This window comes from Rhinolophus hipposideros, assembly GCF_964194185.1.
Source record: "Rhinolophus hipposideros genome assembly, chromosome: 13".
Classification (NCBI taxonomy): domain Eukaryota; kingdom Metazoa; phylum Chordata; class Mammalia; order Chiroptera; family Rhinolophidae; genus Rhinolophus; species Rhinolophus hipposideros.
In genome coordinates, this window is record NC_138059.1 from 38,333,112 (window position 1) to 38,353,754 (window position 20,643).

At 36.2% G+C, this 20,643-nt stretch overlaps 1 protein-coding gene across 20 annotated transcripts in view; it reads right to left on the reverse strand.

Annotated features, from left to right (window-relative positions):
• The window catches only part of DPY19L4 (dpy-19 like 4), a 94,700-nt gene that overhangs the window by 70,891 nt on the left and 3,166 nt on the right, over positions 1-20,643 (reverse strand). For 9 of the 20 annotated variants that reach the window (XR_013994755.1, XR_013994756.1, XM_081070542.1 and 6 more), the window contains exons 2-6: positions 17,138-17,248; positions 10,842-10,966; positions 2,537-2,627; positions 2,159-2,280; positions 1,857-2,002 (exon numbers count right to left, since the gene is read on the reverse strand). Coding sequence is in view for 14 of the 20 variants with exons in the window: in XM_081070542.1 (XP_080926668.1) it covers positions 1,857-2,002; positions 2,159-2,280; positions 2,537-2,627; positions 10,842-10,966; positions 17,138-17,248 (595 nt within the window). In the remaining 6 variants the exon portion in view is untranslated. Of the gene's footprint in view, positions 1-1,856; positions 2,003-2,158; positions 2,281-2,536; positions 2,628-10,841; positions 10,967-13,283; positions 13,539-17,137; positions 17,249-20,643 lie in introns of all 20 variants that reach the window. The other 11 variants (XR_013994757.1, XR_013994759.1, XM_081070554.1 and 8 more) reach the window with 3 other exon arrangements.

The window sequence follows — 20,643 nt, forward strand, 5'->3', positions numbered from 1 at the left end:
GGGGATCAAATATATGGTGATGGAAGGAGAACTGACTCTGGGTGGTGAACACACAATGGGATTTATAGACGATGTAATACAGAATTGTACACCTGAAATCTATGTAAATTTACTAACAATTGTCACCCCAATAAAATTAATTAAAAAAAAAAAAAAAAAAAAAAAAAGAAATGTTTATCTTGAAGCCATCAAGCCTTTAGACATAGCTTTCAGCTTATAGAAACACAAGAAATAAAGAAAAAAACTAGATGAAACCACAAGGAAGAGAAGCAAGAGAATATATAGTCCATATAGTGTGACTATATATGTCCATATAGTGTGACATTCTGTAGCACAACTGACTTAGACCCTTCAACACGCCATTGTCATAAAAAAGGAACTATGTCAGATTTAAAGAGCAGTAAGGAACAGCAGATGCAATGTGTGGTCCTGGATTAAATACTAGTTTGGATAAACCAGCTATGGGATATTTTGGGGCCAGTGGAGGAAACTGTAACATGGATTGGGTATTAAATAAGATAAAAAATTATTAAAATGAAAAGGTAGAGACTACTAAACAAAGAGAGCAGCATATAAAACAGTATGTGCAATATATCTCATTTTGGCAAAAAATACATACGCAAATACCTACATGCATACACCAAGGTATAAAAGATCCTCAGTGATTTCTGGGTAGTGGGAATATGTAGTTATTATTTTAGTTTTGCTGGTTTTAATTTTCTACAACATACATATATTACTTTTGTAATAAGAAATAAGAAAGTTTGGTTTAAAAAAATTATTTATATCAAACTCTTACCAGCATGTGACTCTAAAGATAAACAAAGCACAGTAACAGATACTAGCCCTTATTGCTGAATCTTAGTAACTTGAAAGTACTGTCATATTTTTCATTTGGCAATTACTGAAAGAAATGTTTAACAGAAATGTTTAATTTTTAAAAATTTAATCTTAAGTGTTATTAGGGGGAAAGTATTATGGGGAGGAAGGAGAATGCTATCATTCAAAGAATAAAATTTTGACAATGACCAATGTCAAGGAAATTTTTATAATATGTCTCAAACCAGCCACCCATTCCAAAGAAACCCTAACCTCTATATTCTTTTTACTCATTAAAAAACTGAGGCTGCTTTGTTCACCAAAAGGGATGGGTTTATTAATTCAAAGCACACTGTAAGAGATCAATCTAGAATCGTTATCTGTGGTAGTTAACTTAGTAGTGTTCCTTCTTTTCATGAAGCGTGTCATCAATTTTAAATAAAAGATGAAAGAAGAGGTATATCCACATATGCCAATGTCACTATGTCTGAAAAAAGAGATATAAGGTGGGTATATTATTTTTTAAATTGTTGCATGGCAAACGACCACAAATGTAGTGGCTTAAAACACAGATTTATTAGCTCACAAACCCAGCAGAGTATGGCTGGATTCTCTGCTCAGGGGGTCCTTAAGCTAAAATCAAAGCATTGGCCAGGGCTATAGTTTTCATTAGGGCTTGTAGTCCTTCGACAAGCTCACTGGTTATTGGCAGAAGTCATTTCCTCCTCACTTCAAACAAGCAACAGTGCAGCAAATCCTTTCCATGCTTCAAATATCTCTGATTTCTCCTTCTGCACCCGCTGGAGAAAGCTCTCTACTTTTATTTTTAAGGGCTCATATGATTCAATCAGGCCCACCAGGTAATCTTCCTACCTTTAAGGTCAACTGTGCCATGTGGCATAACATACTCATAGGAATAATATTTCATCACATTCCCCTTTGGGGATTAGGGTTTGGAATATTGCAGGGGGAGGGTTAAAATTTACTACTACAGACACAAAAGATTATAAAACTTAATTAAAAACATCCTTTCTTACCTGTTAATAATGAACCATGCAACAGTAAGCATTCCTGCTAGCCAAGTTCCACTCATAAGCCAACTTGTAACAAATAAAGCAGTAACATATATTCCTTGCAATCCAAACACAATACCAATATAGAAATATACTGGCTCAATAATCTCCTAATTGGGGAAAAGACAGAAAAAAAGAGAGAGGGAGAGAGAGAGAGAGAGAGAGAGAGAGAGAGAGAGAGAGAGAGGAGATAATAGGATGACATTCAACAATTTTGAGAAGTCACAGTATGTGATAAATATTATTATCAAAACAAAAACACATACATTGCTACCAGTTGCTTGATATAAAACGCTGGCAATAAGTTCTGGATATAGAGACATTTGCTGCACTGCATTTATGGTCTTCAGAGATACAGTTTTGTTACTGTGTGTCAGTTCGTAAACACCTAAAGATAGATAAATTTTTCTCTAGATTAATTATTCTGCTTTTTAAACAAGTTTTTCAGAGGTCATTAAATATTTTAAATTATCAAAAAAGATCTCAAAACATAATACTCTGTGCTTCATTTCCCCAATTTTTTTATTATGTACAAGAAATAACAATACCTATATTCTGACACAAATCTCCACATTCAAGAGCTCCCAAATACGTTTTATTTTAGAAAAATACTGTTATTAAATATACAAATGTAGTTTTCATACCTCTTTCAAATGAAGGAGCCTTTAACATATCTTTATAATAAGAGTAATAAATGGCACTGTCACCCTGAAATGTGATTTCCCGTTCGAGCTCCTAAAAGAAAATATATTTAAATATCAGTGTCCTAAATTTGAACGGCTATCTTCCTTCTCTTTCCTCATCTTCTAAATTAATGCTATTTACTTAAGCTTTTATTCAAAGATGTTTGAATTTTCCTTTTATTACTAGTGGCTATATTAATGAGCTTAAACTTTTTAATAATCTGGCAATCATTTTAATAAAACACATAAGGTTTAAAATGAATTGTAACTCATTGGTTATTTACCTGTTATATATAAGGAAAATCTAGAAGGAAAACCAAAAGAAATGCCCCAAGGACACCAAGAATAGTAAGGAGGGTTATAAAAATGCTTGAGGTGTTAGAAGTACATAATGAAAAAGCAAGTTTAAGAAGCAGTGTTTTCTATTGCTATTCCACTTCCCTAAGTATCCAGAACAGCAAGCCATTACTTGGTACTTTTCAAGAGCAGTAGATATTTAAATCAGTGCTTTTCAAATGTACTTCCAGAAATATAAGTAAATCTTAAAATTCTGAAAATTAGGCTATACAGAACCAAGCATACAGGTAGTTAAAAACACTAAGAAACCTGCGCTTTTCCTGCTGAATCAGGTTTTCATAAATGTATAATCTTTTAGAGAGGTCCAAGATGGCAGCTGTGTAGGATGCTGAACTTGCCCCCTCCCATGCACTTTTATAGAGAGCAATTACTCCAAGATAACTGAGAGCTGAATGAACAGCTTTGGAACAAGAGAAAGAGACCGAAAAGAGAAGGCTGGGAAACCATGGGAGCCCTCAGGAGCTGCAGGAATTCTCAGGATTGAAGATACCAGTGAGCTCCATTCTTTCCATTCCCTTCCACCTCCATAGGGTAGGTGGGGGCTCTATCCAGGTGCTCTGGCCTACCAGCAAGATCGCCTGCAACAATTTCCTGGACACACTACCAAGCACTTTTCAGGCCCTGATAAAGGGAGCAAGCAGCATAAACAGGGCATTACTAAATGCACCTGGCTTCCCCACCTGGAGCTGCTCCAGCTCCAAAGGCCAGCACCCCGACATCATAGATGCCACAAGCACAGCTCAGCTCCTACAGGCCTGCCAAAATAACCTGGCACACAGCACACAGAGGCCGCTTCTACATAAGGCCACTTTTTTAAGACTGAGATAGCTATTTTGTGTAATTCATATAAACAAACATAAAAAGTCAAACAAAATGAAAAGACAAAAGAATACCTCTCAAAGGAACAAGGAAAATCTCCAGAAAAAAAGTCCCTAAGGAAATAGAGATAAGTAAATTGCCTGATAAAGTACCCAAAGAAACAGTCATAAAGATGCTCACCAAACTTGAGAGTGGAATAGAGGAACTTAGGGAGAACTTCAACAAAGAGAAAATATAATAAAGTATAATAAACAGCCAAACAGATGACTTGATACTACATATAGAAAACCCTAACTAAAGATTTCACCAAAAACCTATGAGAACTAATAAATAAACTCAGTAGTTACAGAATACAGAATCAATATATAAAAATATGTTGCATCTCTATACACCAATAACGAACGATCAAAAGAAGTTAAGAACACAATCCCATTTACACTTGCATCAAACAGCGTAAAATACCTAGAAATAAATTTAACCAAAGAGGTGAACGACCTGTACTCTGAAAACTATAAGACACGGAAGAAAGAAATTGAAGAAGATACAAATAAATTGAAGTATATAACTTTCTCAAGGATTGGAAGGATTAATATTGTTAAAATGTCCTTACAACCTACCTAATGCAATATTCAAGACAATCCCTGTTAAAATACCAATGACAGACTTCTCTGAATTAGAACACTAACCCTAAAATTTATATGAAACCACAAAAGATAATGAATAGCCAAAGACATTTTGAGAAAGAACTAAGTGGGAAGTATCACACCCCATGATATCAAACTATACTATAAAGATACAATAATCAAAAGATAAAGTACTGGCATAAAAACAGATGTATATGTTAGACAGGACAAGGATCTCAAGGTCTGGGTGGTTCTTACTAATCCTATTTTTGCTAAGTGTTAAAATGTAGCACAGTGTTTTGCAGAAGCAGCTGTCACCTGATGAGCTTGACAGAAACCCAATCAGATAAGCATGGTCAACTGCCAAGAAGAAATCAACATGTAATTAACCAAACAGTGTATATAAGCAATGACTATGCCTTCTTTTGGGGAGACAAAGCTTTGGATGTGAATCCTCTGTCTCCTTTACTTGCTGCAATTAAATAAAACAGCCTAACAACCACATCTCATTCTTCAATAGAATGAAACAAGTGGCGAACCCCTTGAGTTCGGTAACAAACAGGTTAATGGAATAGAATAGAAAGCCCAGAAATAAACCCTCGCTTATATAATCAATCCATGACACAGGAGGCAAGAATAGACAATGGGATAAAGACAGTCTCTTCAATAACTGGTGTTCGGAAAACTAGATAGACGCATACAAAAAAGTGAAATCTTATACCATATAAAAAAATAAACTCAAAATGAATTAAAGAGGGGCTGGCCCGGTGGCTCAGGCTGTTAGAGCTCCTTGCTCCTAACTCTGAAGGCCGCCGGTTCAATTCCCACATGGGCCAGTGGGCTCTCAACCACAAGGTTGCCAGTTCGATTCCTGCAAGGGACGGTGGGCTGTGCCCCCTGCAACTAACAACGGCAACTGGACCTGGAGCTGAGCTGCGCCCTCCACAACTAAGACTGAAAGGACAACAACTTAAAGCTGAACGGTACCCTCCACAACTAAGTTTAAAAGGACAACAACTTGACTTGGAAAAAAGTCCTGGAAGTACACACTGTTCCCCAATAAAGTCCTGTTCCCCATCCCCAATAAAATTTTTAAAAAAATGAATTAAAGACATAAATATAAGGCCTGAAACCATAAAACCCCTTGAAGAAAACATAGGCAGTAAACTCTTTGACATTGTTCTTAGAATATCTTTTCGAATATGTATCCTTGGAAAAGATAAACAGACAAACAAATGAGACTACATCAAACTAAAATTTTTTGTAAAGCAAAGGAAACCAACAACAAAACGACGACAACCAACTGAGAGAAGATATTCACAAATAATACATCTGATAAGGAGTTAACAACCAATATACATAAAGAACTCATACAACTTAACACCAAAAAACCCGAAACAATCTGATTAAAAAATGAGCAGAGGGCTTCCAGTCAAGATGGCGGAGGAGGTAAAGACTGTGCTAGCCGCCTCCCATGATCACATCAAAATTACAACTAAACTATAGAACAATCATCATTGAGAATTGTCTGATTGTGTCTCACTGAACAGAAGTCCTACAACTAAGGACATATGGAAAAATCCATGTTGAGACTAATAGGAGGGGTGAAGATGAGAAATGGGCTGGTCCCACATGCATGTGTAGCAGTTAAAAACTGGAAGGGATATCTCAGCTGCAGCAGTCCCCCTGAAAAGCATGGGGTCACAGCCTCACACCAGGCGCCCCAGCCCGGAATTTCTGTGCCAGGAAAACAAGTCCCCACAATTTCTGGCTGTGAAAACCAGCAGAGACTGTGGCTGAGTGAGATGGAGGGCTACTGTGTCCTAGGCATTCCTATTAAAGGGCCTGCATATAGACTTACTCATTGACGGTCTCACTAGCTCTGAGCTGCAACACTGGGGAAGTAGCTCAAATGGCGCCAGGGACAAATGAGAAATTGAAATGTCTGGTTTCAGGGCTAGGGTTGGAGGGGCAGCTTTCTCCCAGACAGAATTGCTGGCAAAAGCCATTGTTCCTTTGTTGAGCCATCCCCAACCCAGCCTGCACGTGCAGGCATCCACTATATCTGAGTCTCCATCAACCTAGCTAACATTGTAAGCCCCATTCTCGTGATTGCCTGAGATCCCATTCCACCCAAATTGCTGACTCACTCAAACCACTTCCAGTGGCTTTTCCATACAAGCGACATGTCTTGGCTCATGCTGCAGACTTTCCTAAAACCACTTGAAGGCTCACAAAACCCAAACAAACAGCATCTGGCTTTGGCATGCCCCATGTCTTGCTAAGCAGCCAGAAGCCTGGCACTACCAGCAGCCGGCCTCAGTTCACAGCTTAGCCTCTTCCAGCACCTCCAAGCCCAGCACAAGTGGCAACCACCTGCAAATTACTTGGAAGCTCATATCAAGTGGTCCTCGGCAGGGCAAGACAGCGGCTGCCCTTGGCCTGCACCAGAGCCCCTGCCCCCCCAAGAGGCCCTAAAACAAACATACCCAATGGTCTGCTTCAGACAAGACCGAAGCACTATCCAACTACCTCCACAAACAACACACCCAAAGGCTGACGTGGCAGGCACCATAGCCCTGCTAAAGTGAATCCTGCTTCGTAGGGTCAGCCCCTGCATAACAATTCATCCACAGTCCTCACAACCAATCAGCCTGAGGGCCAATCCATCAAATTTACATGCAACAGTAATCAAGATTTAACTACAACAGAAGGGCACACACAACCCACACAAGGATACACCTAGAGCACCCAGCTCAGGTGACCAGGAAAACTGCGCCACTGGGCTCCACAGGACACCTACTACATGAGGTCATTCTAACAAGACCAGGAGATACAGATTTACCTAACACATAGAAATAAACACAGAGAGGCAGCCAAAATGGGGAAACAAAGAAACAGGTCTCAAATAAAAGAACAGAACAAAGCCCCAAAAAAGAACTAAACAAAATGGAGACAAGCAATCTACCAGATGCAGACGTCAAAACACTGGTTATCAGAATGTCAAAGAAAAACGAAACATAAAAATGGAGATAGAAAACACAAAAAAGAACTAGTCAGAAAAGAAGAGCACAATAACTGAAATGAAGAATACATTAGAGGGAATCAAAAGTAGATTAGATAAAGCAGAGGATCCAATCAGCAAGTTGGAAGATAAAGCTGCAGAAAACACCCAATCAGAACAACAAGAAAAAAGAATTCAATAAAATGAGGATAGTTTAAGGGGCCTCTGGGACAACGTCAAGTGTACAAACATTTGCATCTAGGGGTACCAGAAGGAGAAGAGAGAGAGAGAGCAAGGAATTGAAAACCTATTTGAAGAAATAATAATGGAAAACTTCCCTAGCCTGGTAAAGGAAATAGACATACAAGTCCAAGAAGCACAGTCCCAAACAAGGTGAACCCATACAGGCCCATAGTAGGACACATCATAATTAAAATGCCAAACGTGAAGATAAAGAATCTTAAAAGCAAAGAGAAAAGCTGTTAGCTACCTGCAAGGGAGCTCCCATAAGACTGTCAGCTGATTTCTCAACAAAAACTTTGCAGGCCACAAGGGATTGGCAGGAAATATTCAGTGATGAAAAAGCAAGGACCTATTATAACTAAGATTACTCTATTTAGCAAAGCTATCATTTAGAATCGAAAGACAGATAAAGAGCTTCTCAAACAAGAAAAAGCTAAAGGAGCTCATCACCATGAAACCAATATTACAAGAAATGTTAAAGGGACATCTTTAAGAAGAAGAAGGAAAAAAAGAACAAAAACATAAATGAAATACCAAAAACTACAAATCTATCAACAATTACTTTCAATGTAAATGAATTAAATGCTCTAATCAAAAGACACAGGGTGGCTGAATGGATAAGAAAACAAGACCCTTACATATGCTGCCTACAAGATACTCACTTTAGATAAAAAGACACACACAGACTGAAAATAAAGGGAAAAAGATATTTCATGATAATGAAAACAGAAAAAAAAAAAGCTGTGCAAGCAATATTTATACCAGATAAAGTAGACTTTAAAACAAAGGCTGTAACAAGAAACAACGAAGGACCCAGTAATTCCACTTCTGGGTATGTATCCAAAGAAAACAAAAATATTAATTCGAAAAGATATATGCACTCTACTTTCGTTGCATCATTACTAGTAATAGCCAAGATATAGAAGCAGCGTAGATGTCTATCAATAGATTAATGGATAAAGAAGATATGGTATGTACACAATAGATATTATTCAGCAATAAAAAATAATGAAATCATGCCATTTGTGACAACATAGACCTAGAGGATATTATGCTTAGTGAAGTAAGTCAGACAGAGAAAGACAAATATCATATTATTTCACTTATATGTGGAACCTAAAAAAAACCACAAATGAATAAACAAAACAAAACAGAAACAGACAATAGATATAGAGAACTAGCTGATGGTTGCCAAAAGGGAAGAATGGGAAGATGGGAATAAAAATATCTACAATATTTTAAAATCAAACTTGTTTACTTTCATGTATATTTATCAATACGAAAACAGAGCAGTTTCCCCAAAGTTTGATCAAAGAAGATATACTCTTAAAATATAAATAGGTATTACCTAAAAAGAGTTTATAGTTAAATAAGTTGTGTAAAAGGCTGGATTAAAGAAAGTTAAATGGGCTTACTGCAAGACTTTTCCAAGTTTCAGTATACGTTATGCACTGTCAATCTCCAAGAGGATGTCTTTCCTAGATGTATTTGATCAGTGGATCTTTTTTCTCATTTATAGTTTATTAATCTAAATAAATTTCCTTAAAATGATTTTTTATTAATGGAAACATTTGTTTCTTAGATTTCAAAGATGTAAATTTTCAATCAGTGTTTCTCAAATTTAATGTGCGTATGAATCTCCTAGAGATCTTATTAAAATGTAGATTGTGATTACAAGTAAGGCCTAAGAATCTGCAATTCTGAAAGAGCTCCCAGATGATGTCAATACTTCTGGGTCATACACTATGCTTTGGAAAACAAGGTTCTTGATGAAAGCCTTCTAAATTTTCAGTCTTCAGGTTGTTCTCAATTCTGCCTACGTAATGGAGTCACTTAGAAATATTTTCAGCAATACTGCTCCCAGAACTCCTTCCACTCCCACCTATGAATCTGAGGGAAATCATTTTTTTTAAAGCTACCCAGATCATTCTATGATACATCCAATATTGAGAACTACTAATAGTTAATCTGCATAACATTTCTAACTCTTTTGCTGTGACATTCAGATATGTTTTCCTAAGACTTGCACTATCAACAACAAAGATATTTTGTACGCCATATTGAGTAACATTTTGTAGTAATTTTTTGTTATCAATGCCATTAGATTCTAATTTATCTATACTTAAATCTAATTGATGACCCTTAGTATGTTTTGAGTATTTTTGCTAAAAGTCAATATAATGGTAAATTTATTACCATATAACAAAGATTTAAAATAAAAATAATGTCATCTATGTACAAAGCAGCTCAAAATGTTATTAAATGCATAAAATAGTCAAAATATCAACTTTTTATTTTTTGTGGATTTTTGACACATTTAAAAAAAACTTGAAATCAATTAATGTAGTGAAAGAGCTAAGGAGATAAATATATGCTACGATAATAGCTTTTGTCAAACCAATATATTCAGTTAAATGTTTTGGTGATGCTAGATAAATCAATGGCTTAAAAACACTTAAGCCATTGACTATCTGTGTAAAAATAAGAACAATAAAAAAACAGTATGGGTTAAAACAAACAAAAAAAACCCATACAAAACCCTTTAGAGTCAAGTGGTAACACCGTGTATTACAGGTATATCTGATTATGAAGGTAAGTTAAAAATAACTTATCAAAGGCCAAATGAATTATGAATATAATCACAGTGACTAAAAAGTCTGGAATATATATGATTTAAAACCAAGTATTAAACATACTAATATGAGGCAACATCTGAATAAATACTGTTATGCCTGTTATTTTTCAATACCCCCAAAACATTCTAATCATGTAATCTAAACATTAGTATGTTTTGATGCTGAAATTTACAGATTGTTTCTGAAATGTTAACTGCCAAAGCCTTAACTAAAAAGCTGCCAAAGCCTTAACTAAAAAGCTGAAATTTACAGATTGTTTCTGAAATGTTAACTGCCAAAGCCTTAACTAAAAAGCTGATTAAACTTGATACCACTTCACCGTCCTCAAAAGTCCCTGACAAATTAACTGCATGTAGGATGGCACCCTCATAGTTGTTATTTTATGGCCTTGAAATACAGTCTATTCAAATTTTCAAGGTTGATACTGTGACTGTGTTCTCAAAACAACTTCTATACTATTTGTTGCTGTAAATAAGAAAGCACTTGTCATATTTATCACACATCTACTTTGGCTCCCGGGGAAGCACATAAATTAATATTAAATACTAAACAACTTTCACACACTCAAAAGTTTTTCTTCTTACCTGCCTGTTGGAAAACCAGAATTTCCGTTCATGGTATGCTGACAAATAGAGAGCATACATCACACCACTAGTAACTGCTGCAAGACATCCAATGAAAATCTTTGCAAAGCGCTGCAATAATACATCTGAAAAAGCATATTAAAAGTAATCAGATGTAGATGATATTTATATTTATGCACTTCTATCAAAAAAGAAAAAGTAATCAAAAGGTAGTGTAGACCGTTGATATGATGTGATGAAAATGGCATTCTAATGCTGTGGTCTTCCTCTCCAAACTCATAATCCTAGTCTGATCATGAGAAAAACAGTAAATTCCAATAGAAGGGCATCCTATAATATACCTAACCAGTATTGTTCAAAACTGTCAAGGACATCAAAACCAAGAAAGCCTGAGAAACTGTCACAGCCAAGAGAAGCCTAAGGAGACATGACAACTAAATGTAATGTATTTTGCATGAGATCCTGGAACGGGAAAAAGGACATTAGGCAAAAACTAAAGAAATCTGAATAACATATGGACTTTAGTTTAAAATAATATATCAATATTGGTTCATTAATTGTAACGAATGTACCATACTAATATATTAATAATAGGGAAAACTCTGTATGGGGGCAGATGGAAACTCTACTACCTGTTCAATTCTTGTATAAATCAAAAATGTTTTAAAAATTAAAGTCTAGTAATTTTAAAAAGGAATCAGTGGAATGTACTATGAAAATCTAAAGAAAAAAATACAGGTTCATTCAGAATTACTACTTATATTTTTTCTTAAAAGGAATATTTTTCTTTATTAAGGAATAATTTACATACTACTATAAACTACAGCCATTTAAAGTGTACCATTCAATGACTTTTGATGATTATGTACTTAAAACATTATGTACAACTGTTATATAATATGTAAATGCCTCTTGATGAAATAACATAAAAATATTTAGATTTTCTATACACAGGATGATTTAGTCCTGCTATAGCTATAATATTAAGTATAATAATAAGCACAGGCCTAAGGGCCCAAAGCCCAGTGTTCTGGTACTGAATGACTATAAGTTTGTAAAAATCAACTTATTAGTTTAGCTAAATTAAAATTTTAACTATTTTCAAAACATTTCATAAATATTAGTTTGCACAGCATACTAGAAGCATTAGATTAGTTATATATCACTAAATTAATATGAATTATATTCAAAGTGCTTGATAACACTGGCCAATAAATCAAATATTAGTGTAAGTATAATACAACTGTTTTAAACTTACTGTTTCCAATAGCATGTGTAAAGCATTTGGCCTGGCACACAGTAAGAGCTCAGTTAAAAAAAATTTAAAAAAAAGAATACAGAAACTTATCTATGGTGGCAATTTGGCAAAAGTGCTTCAAAGTTTCTAAACGTGGATTTTTTTTCCTGCTTTTTTCTATTAAGCCTTGGACATTGGCAAATTAATCCCAATTATCAGAGGCTGTTACTTTATGACGGTGCCAAAGTGATATACAGTAGAAACCGTACTTCAGATTTTGAATTTTGATCTTTTCCCTGGCTAGCAGTATGTGGTATGAAAATCTTTTGTGATGCTGGGCAGCAGTAGAGACCCACAGTTCCCAGTCAGGCACAAGAGCACAGGGGTAAAGTGATACTCTACAGTGCAGTTTAAATGCATTTTCGACTTACGATATTTTCAACTTACTATGGGTTTATCGGGATGTAACCTCCATGTAAGTTGAAGAGCATCTGTATATAAATAAATGCCTTACCTTAAGACTAAATAATTTGTTTCTGAAAGTTTTTTCTAAAGAGTGAAAATGTAAACAAGCTATCAGTGTTTGACATAAGTGTATATATTTTAGAGAAAATAAAGAGTTCTGGGCTCTGAAAATTGTCTTAAAAATTATCATTTTTTTGAAAAGGATCTGATTTCAGATGATGTTAGCCATAAACCAGCCTAATCAGATAACTTCTGTGTGCTCATCCCTTCATTTGTAAAATGCTGATCATGTACAAAAAAAGAAAAAAAAGAACACTACATAAATGTCAATATCAATAATATAAGGGCATAGTTAAGTAATATTTAAAGCACGAGAGAAAGCTAATGACATGCTAAGAAAAGAAATGTAGAATTCAATTTCACAAAAAGTATTTTAAAGAAAGGTAAGTACATTGAAAAATATATAAGTAATACTTGCCAAAAATTTAACAGTGGTTAAATCTGGAATTATGCATACGTTTTATTTTTATTATATTTTTCTCTCCCACATTTTCTATCCTGAAAATATATTTTTATGAGGTTAAAATACTGTTTCACAGTAGTTATATCTGAATTATTTATCTTTCTTATACTGTATTTTCCTAAATGTTTTAAATGACCACTCTGTTAGTCAGCTTTGCTGTGATAAAAAGGTGACCCCAAACTATCAGTGGCTTATAAAACAAAGGTTGATTTCTCACTCATTTTACTTGTGGGTTTCAGGTCAGCGGTAACCCTCTACTCAATTCCAGATTTCAAATTAGCTGCAGCTCTTCTCCTTGTATCTTCTTCAGAGTTCGAAACTGGGATCAATGCTTACTTGGTACATGTTCTCATGACAAGAAAAAAGAGGAAAACAGGCAGAATCATACAGTGCCTCTTACAGCTTCTGGTCAGCTAGCATACTGTTATTTCCACTCACATTCCATCGATCCAGGCAAGCCACAATAATAAACCTGACAATGGGGTAGAGAAGTATACTCGGCTTCAGCAAGGCACTCCAAATCACACAGCAATGGGAAGGAATGTATAATCAATCCACTTTTAGAGAAGGGAGCAAACATGTGGGAACAATAAAAGGGAGCAAACATGTGGGAACAATAAAAAGGATCTGCCCCATTAATCACAAATACTAACTTCCCTCCCAAAGGCAAAACACTCATTCCTTCTCAAGAAAGACCCTAAGAATAGCTTCCCCAGCTTGCTTCCTGCATGTAGAAAGTTAGGGATTCAAACATCATTTTAAGATCTGAATAACTGTGTCCTTTTTAATCTACGTTCGCAGTTCTTTTGATAGTACATCTCTCTCAAAAGATTAGCTAGCAATTATCCTAGGTATTTACCTACAAGATATAAAAAGAGATGACCACAAAAAGATTTGTACAAGTATGTTCATAGCAGCCTTATTCATAAAAGGTAAATACTGGAAACTACTCAAACGTCCAACAAGAAGGGATAAACAATTACAGCAACACGAATGAGTCTCAAAATCATTATACAGGATAACATACTAAGCAAAAGAATCCAGATACAAAGGCATACATTTTGTATGATTCCATTTATATGAAATTCTAGAAATGCAAAGTTAATCAATATTGAAAAATATCAGAAGAGTGGTTGTCTTGTGGGATAGAGAGAAAATCTACTGAAAAGAGATACAAAGGAACTTTCTGGAATAATGGAAATGTTCTTTATCTTGTTTCAGCTGTATTCAAGTGTCAAAACTCATTTAGCACCTAGATTCTATCATTTTATTGTATGCTAATTATACCTTAATTTTAAAAAATTAAATCACTCATTTTTGCAAAGAAAAGAACAATTTTGTTGGCTTTTTACTTATTTGATTCCAGTCAGCTTCATATCCCAATAACTATACCCACATTTTTTTTCCTACATATGCCTCCCTCAGAGATTTAATTACATGTATTTTGAACTTATCAAGCTTTTGTGGGACCACACTCTTTGATCTTTTTCCCTGAGTGCTTTCTCCAATTAAAAGAACTTACTAGGAACTACCTTAATCTATTTATACACTTTAATGAGTGACAGCCATGCCCTTGATTTGGTCATCTTAATCAACTTTTGTTACTCAAAGTATTTCTCAATTTTATTTTTTTACTGGTTGAAAAAGACAAAGTTCTAACTTCAACACTACACGTCCCAGAAACTTTGCATTCTCTATTTTCCTCTATCATTCCTGCTTGCAAATAGGTCAATTCTGTTCTAAATTCATCTTTTCTATAATTAACTGCAGCTGATAACCAAGGCACTCTAGTATCACTCTGTTTTGCAATCTTGTTACCTAAAATAATAAAAAATTAGTATTAAAATTGCAACTATTCACAAGAAAGTTTTATAAAATGTTTTGTCACTGTATAATATCGATTATTTTCCCAGCTTCCAAAGTTTTCTTGCTGCCAGACCCTGAATTAATCTGTAGATGACCTATTGCCTTTATCTCATTTGAGCAAATATATGTAAAGGAGCCCTCAACTCAGTATGGGCAGGAAGCAATTTGAGAAAGCTGTTCAGCTCCTAAGGATGGCCTATTCTCCAAAGCCATCTTCAGACATAGTTCAGGATAACTGAAAAGGAAGGACCACAGAGAACAATGAACTGGGAAGCTACTCCCAAGGAAAACAATTGGGGCCTGATCAAGAAACATTCCCCACCCCAGGGTAAGGAGACCTCATATTTACCCACTAGGATTTCAGAATTGCTATGGAGAGTGGCTATGTATGTTTCTCACTCTTCCTCTTTCTGAATGAAAGCTTTTGGTTATCCTGTCCCTGTCCAACAATGTATAATGTTAAAAGGGGCATGTGCAGAAAAGAATGAACATAGCAGGCCTGCAACTTTGTTAAGAAATGCCTTGCAAGGTAGGCTAGTGGGTGACATTTGGGACCTTGGATTTCAATAGGATTCCCACCATTTTTTAACTGATAAAAATGGTTTACTTTGGGGCCGGCCCAGTGGCTCAGGTGGTTAGAGCTCCATGCTCCTAACTCTGAAGGCTGCCGGTTCGATTCCCACATGGGCCAGTGGGCTCTCAACCACAAGGTTGTCGGTTCGATTCCTCGACTCCCTCAAAGGATGGTGTGCAGTGTCCCCTGCAACTAAGATTGAACACGGCACCTTGAGCTGAGCTGCCTCCCAGATAGCTCAGTTGGCTGGAATGTGTCCTCTCAACCACAAGGTTGCTGGTTCGACTCCGGCAACAGATGGTGGGCTGTGCCCCCTGCAACTAGAAAATGGCAACTGGACCTGGAGCTGAGCTGCGCCCTCCACAACTAAGATTGAAAGGACAATAAGTTGACTTGGAAAAAAGTCCTGGAAATGCACACTGTTCCCCAATAAAGTCCTGTTCCCCTTCCCCAATAAAATCTTTAAAAAAAAAAATGATTTACTTTGTCTAACTTGTTTGTACAAACAATGTGGTTCATGCTACTGCTTTTCTCCTGGGAGTCTACAATTTTGGTATGTGGTAGGCAGAGGTTATGTGATCAGCTGCCAATAAAAACCCAGAGCAGATGGCTAATGAGCTCCCCTGGTAAACAAAATTACAAACATCACAACTTGATGCTGAAAGAAGCAAGCATGTCGTGTGTGACTCCATTTGGAGAGGAATCCTGGAAGCTTGTGCCTAGTTTCTTGTAGACTTCAGTCCATAAGCCTTTGCTGAATTTGTTTTGTATTGTTCACTGTAATAAATCATAGCTGTGATAATAAATCACAGCTGTGAATACATGACTATATTCTGATACCTGTGAGTCCTCTTAGCTAATTTCAGAACATAGAGGTGGTCTTGGGGACCCGGACACAGAGCAGATAACTTGTCTTTTTACTTTATAGGTCTCTGGATCATGAGTCATAGCTGACCAGATATAGATAATGAGACCTTGGGCTTCAAGACTGATGCCATGACTAGATAAGACCTTCTTCCCTGGTGTAGGGGAGCTAACAAATATATTTTGTCTGTAGGAGAGAAGAAAATATTTATGATAAAAAAAACAGAATAGGGTAGACTGTTACTGTTATTCCCAACTATTTTGTCCTTTCCTATAAAAAGATTATCTATTCCTGACCACTACGTTGTCACTTGCAATGTTTTCCCCATCGTCACCCATCATCAGAATATACTTCTCCATCTCACTGTTTAATTATATGACTTGATTGGGTTAATAGAATATGAGTACAAGTGACAATATACCAGTTCACCAGAAACTTTCAGAGGAACTGCATGACTCTGCCTGCTCTCTTGTTCCTTTCCTGCCACAAGAAAAACATGTCCTAAATAGGGGCTATTCCTTTGTGACACATAAAGCTACATCAGCCAACCTGTGGCCACACATGTAATTTTAATCAGAAATAAATGTTTGTTGTAAATGAGTGAGATTTAGGGGTTGTTCTACAGCAAAACCTAATGAAAGCTGGATGATATCACTGTATCTTAACCACAGAATATGTTTATACATTTAACACATTAATATAAAATAGACTACCTAGCATAACTATTTTTGTAGTAACACAAAAATTCCAAATCTACCTAACTTACGTTTTGGGGCTCTTTCAGGAACTGCAGTGTCATCAATTTTCTTTTCTTTGGCAGATTCTTTATATTCTGAAGACTTTGGCTTTTTTCTTTGGCGCAGTTCTATAGCTGGTCCTTAAAATATTTGAAAAGTTATTGCAACATGTATCAAATTATTCTGTCTATATCCCGAATGATTAACTTTTATTACACTAAGGCAAAAGTCACACAAAGACTATTATTCTCATAATTATTTTAGTATTCCCCACGAAACTGTCTTTCCTATAAACAAAAACACAATATAGGTTCTGCCTCCAACCAGTGCTTGTGCTTTCAGAATCCTATTGATAAACCAACGAGCTCTTCTCCTAAGATGATGCTATTTTCAAAATATCCCAAAATAAACTCTTTTCCAGAATGACTGGGGAACAAAGTGTTATGTGATAAATTAGCTTATTATTTTAGCTACCTGAGAGCATCACATACATAATTTTTGAATCAAAATATAAAATACATTGGTAAAACTACTTCATTTTTTAAACAATCCTTAAAGTTCTACAGAATTTCACAGTACTTTCACTGCAGAATTTCATTATCATTCAACAGTCATAGATTTAGGTATTAGAAAACAGGGTGAACCTATAAATATTTGGGAAGATCTCAGAAATTTCCCAATATCAGACTATCAACTCTTTATATATTCAAGAAAAAAATGTAATGCAGAAAGTACTTTTAAATCAGTAAACCAGTTTCCAAATTAAGCAGGAATTGACTAAATTCAATTTAACTACTTTTCTTCCCTAGAATTAATTGTCTCATGGGGTAGGCTTTGCTGTTGTGTAGGTACAAAGTCCTGTCAAGTTTTTAAGGTGTACAACAATTTATCTCCTCCTCATGGAAGTAGAGGAGTTTTTCTTTTCTCTTAGTGATGATTTCAGGCTATGAAATAAGAGCCTAAAGGGAGGAATCAAAAAAGGAGAAATGAATCAGCTACTGCTGCTGATCAGATGGATTGTTTCCTAACTTTGCTACAAAAAATGAATAAATGTATCTAAAAATAGCTTCAAAGCGAAGACACGTTTGTCAAAATATCTTTAAACACTGGCACAGAGAGAAAAAAATACTGTACATTTAGTGGGTTCAATCTGAAGAGTCTAATTTTTAACCATTCCTATACTATTATTTATTGTGTAGTCATGGTAAGTAGTAAAGCCACTCAATACATTAGAAAATGACATTATCATTATAAAAGTCATACTGTGAATTCTGGATTTTTTTGCATACAAATCTGGGTCAACTAACATTATTATATTCCTTTTTCATGATGCCCTTTTAACTTTCCCCTTCTATGGGTTAAAGCAAAAGTTAGAAGAAGCCAACAAGAATAAAGATTTATGTAAAGCCAAATAAAGTCTTCAGATGAGAGTTATTTTTAATTTTATTAAAAAAGACTACAAGAAGGCTGACCCGGTGGCTCAGGTAGTTAGAGCGCTATGCTCCTAACACCAAGGTTGCCGGTTTGATTCCCATATGGGTCAGTGAGTTTCACCTTCTACAGCTAAGATTGTGAACAATGGCTCTCCCTGGAGCTGGGCTGCCGTGAGCAGCTGGAGGTTGGTGTGAGATCCCCGGGGCTGCTGAGTGCTGCCACAGGCTACTATGTGCCACCATGAGCAGACAGCGGCCAGCGTGAGTAACCGGCAGCCAGCGTGAGTAGCTAGCAGCCAGCGTGAGTTGCTATGGGCTGCCATTAGCTGCTGTAGGCTGAAGTGGGCTGCTGTGTGCTGCCGTGAGAGGCCATGGGCGGTCGGTGGCCAGTGTGAGTGGCCTGCAGCCACCGTGAGTGGCCGGCAGCCATTGTGAGCGGCCAGCAGCCAGCGGGAATGCTATGAGGTGCTGAGCAATGACTGGCGACTGACTGCCTCAGCCGGAGGGAGCGCAAGGCTCATAATACCAGCATGGGCCAGGGAGCTGTGTCCTACACAACTAGACTGAGAAACAACGGCTTGAACCGGATTGGAAGGGTTGGGTGGGAGGTGGAAGAAGGGGGAAAGGAAAAAAAAAAAGAATAACAAGGAAAAAATATAACTATGAGTTTACTTAGTAGTTACACATGCATGTTAAACACATTAATAGTATTGGATTTTTTAAAAAAGAAATTTAATTGGATAATTTCAGAAAGCAAGTTAATAAATACTGGGGATGCCAAAAAATGTATACACATTTTAAGAGATTTTAACACTTTGGTTATCATTGCTCAAGCTGTAAGTGGTTCGCCACAATCACATATGTCTAGACCCTGATGATAACTACTTTGAGCACCTCTTGTAATTGCAGAAGTCAAACATATTCATCTGATGACTTGTATTCATCTTTTGTTATCGGTATATATTAATAGTTTTTTCCTTTCTTAAAATGTGTATACATTTTTTTGGCACCCTCTGAGTATTGAGGTAGTTAACAAATGTATATGACCAATAGGTTAGGTAAGGCTTTTTATTAGACAGAATAAAAGCATACATTTAAGATAAAGATAAATTTGGAAGGGGGCCGGCCGGTGGCTCAGGCGGTTGGAGCTCCCATGCTCCTAACTCTGAAGGCTGCCGGTTTGATTCCCACATGGGCCAGTGTGCTCTCAACCACAAGGTTGCTGGTTTGACTCCTGACTCTCACAAGGGATGGTGGGCGGCGCCCCCAGCAACTAACAACAGCAACTGGACCTGGAGCTGAACTGCACCCTCTACAACTAAGGTTGAAAGGACAACTTGACTTGGAAAAAAATCCTTACTGTTCCCCAATAAAGTCCTGTTCCCCTTTCCCAATAAAACCTTTAAAAATGCAAAAATAAATAAAATAAATAAATTTGGAAGGGGATATTCACATAAAAAGTGTTCTTTGCAAAAAGCTATCATTTTCCTTTTTATAAAAAAATTCTTCAGGGTGGCCAGTTAGCTCAGTTGTTTAGAGCGTGGTGCTCATAACTCCAAGGTTGCCAGTTCGATCCCCTCATGGGCCACTGTGAGCTGTGCCATCCACAACTAGATTGAAACAACTACTTGACTTGGAGATGATGGGTCCTGGAAAACCACACTTAAATAAACAAACAAATAAAATTCTTTATAAAATGATTCATTTTACAGGGACTTAATAAAGTGTTCACTGCGCACATAAATGGATTTTATTTATAAAAGTACAATTTATACAAAAATTTTGCAGTTTCCCAAATAATTTATGAAGCATACAAATCTTAACAGTCATCTCTCAAGAATCTATATTAGCAATGATATAGACCATACAAACAAGTATTCTATAAAGGATCTATAACACTATATTTTCTCAAGTCTAAGATGCCATACATTTAAAAATACTATTTAACAACAGTTTTTCAAGAGGAAAAAATTACCATATTAAATGCATGCACTGATTTCAAGACATGTCAATTTCAGTAGCATTAAAATTGTGGGAGCAAAAAGTACAACATGGAAAATACAGAATTCATTTTAGCCAATTTCTTCAACTTTTCTTCAATA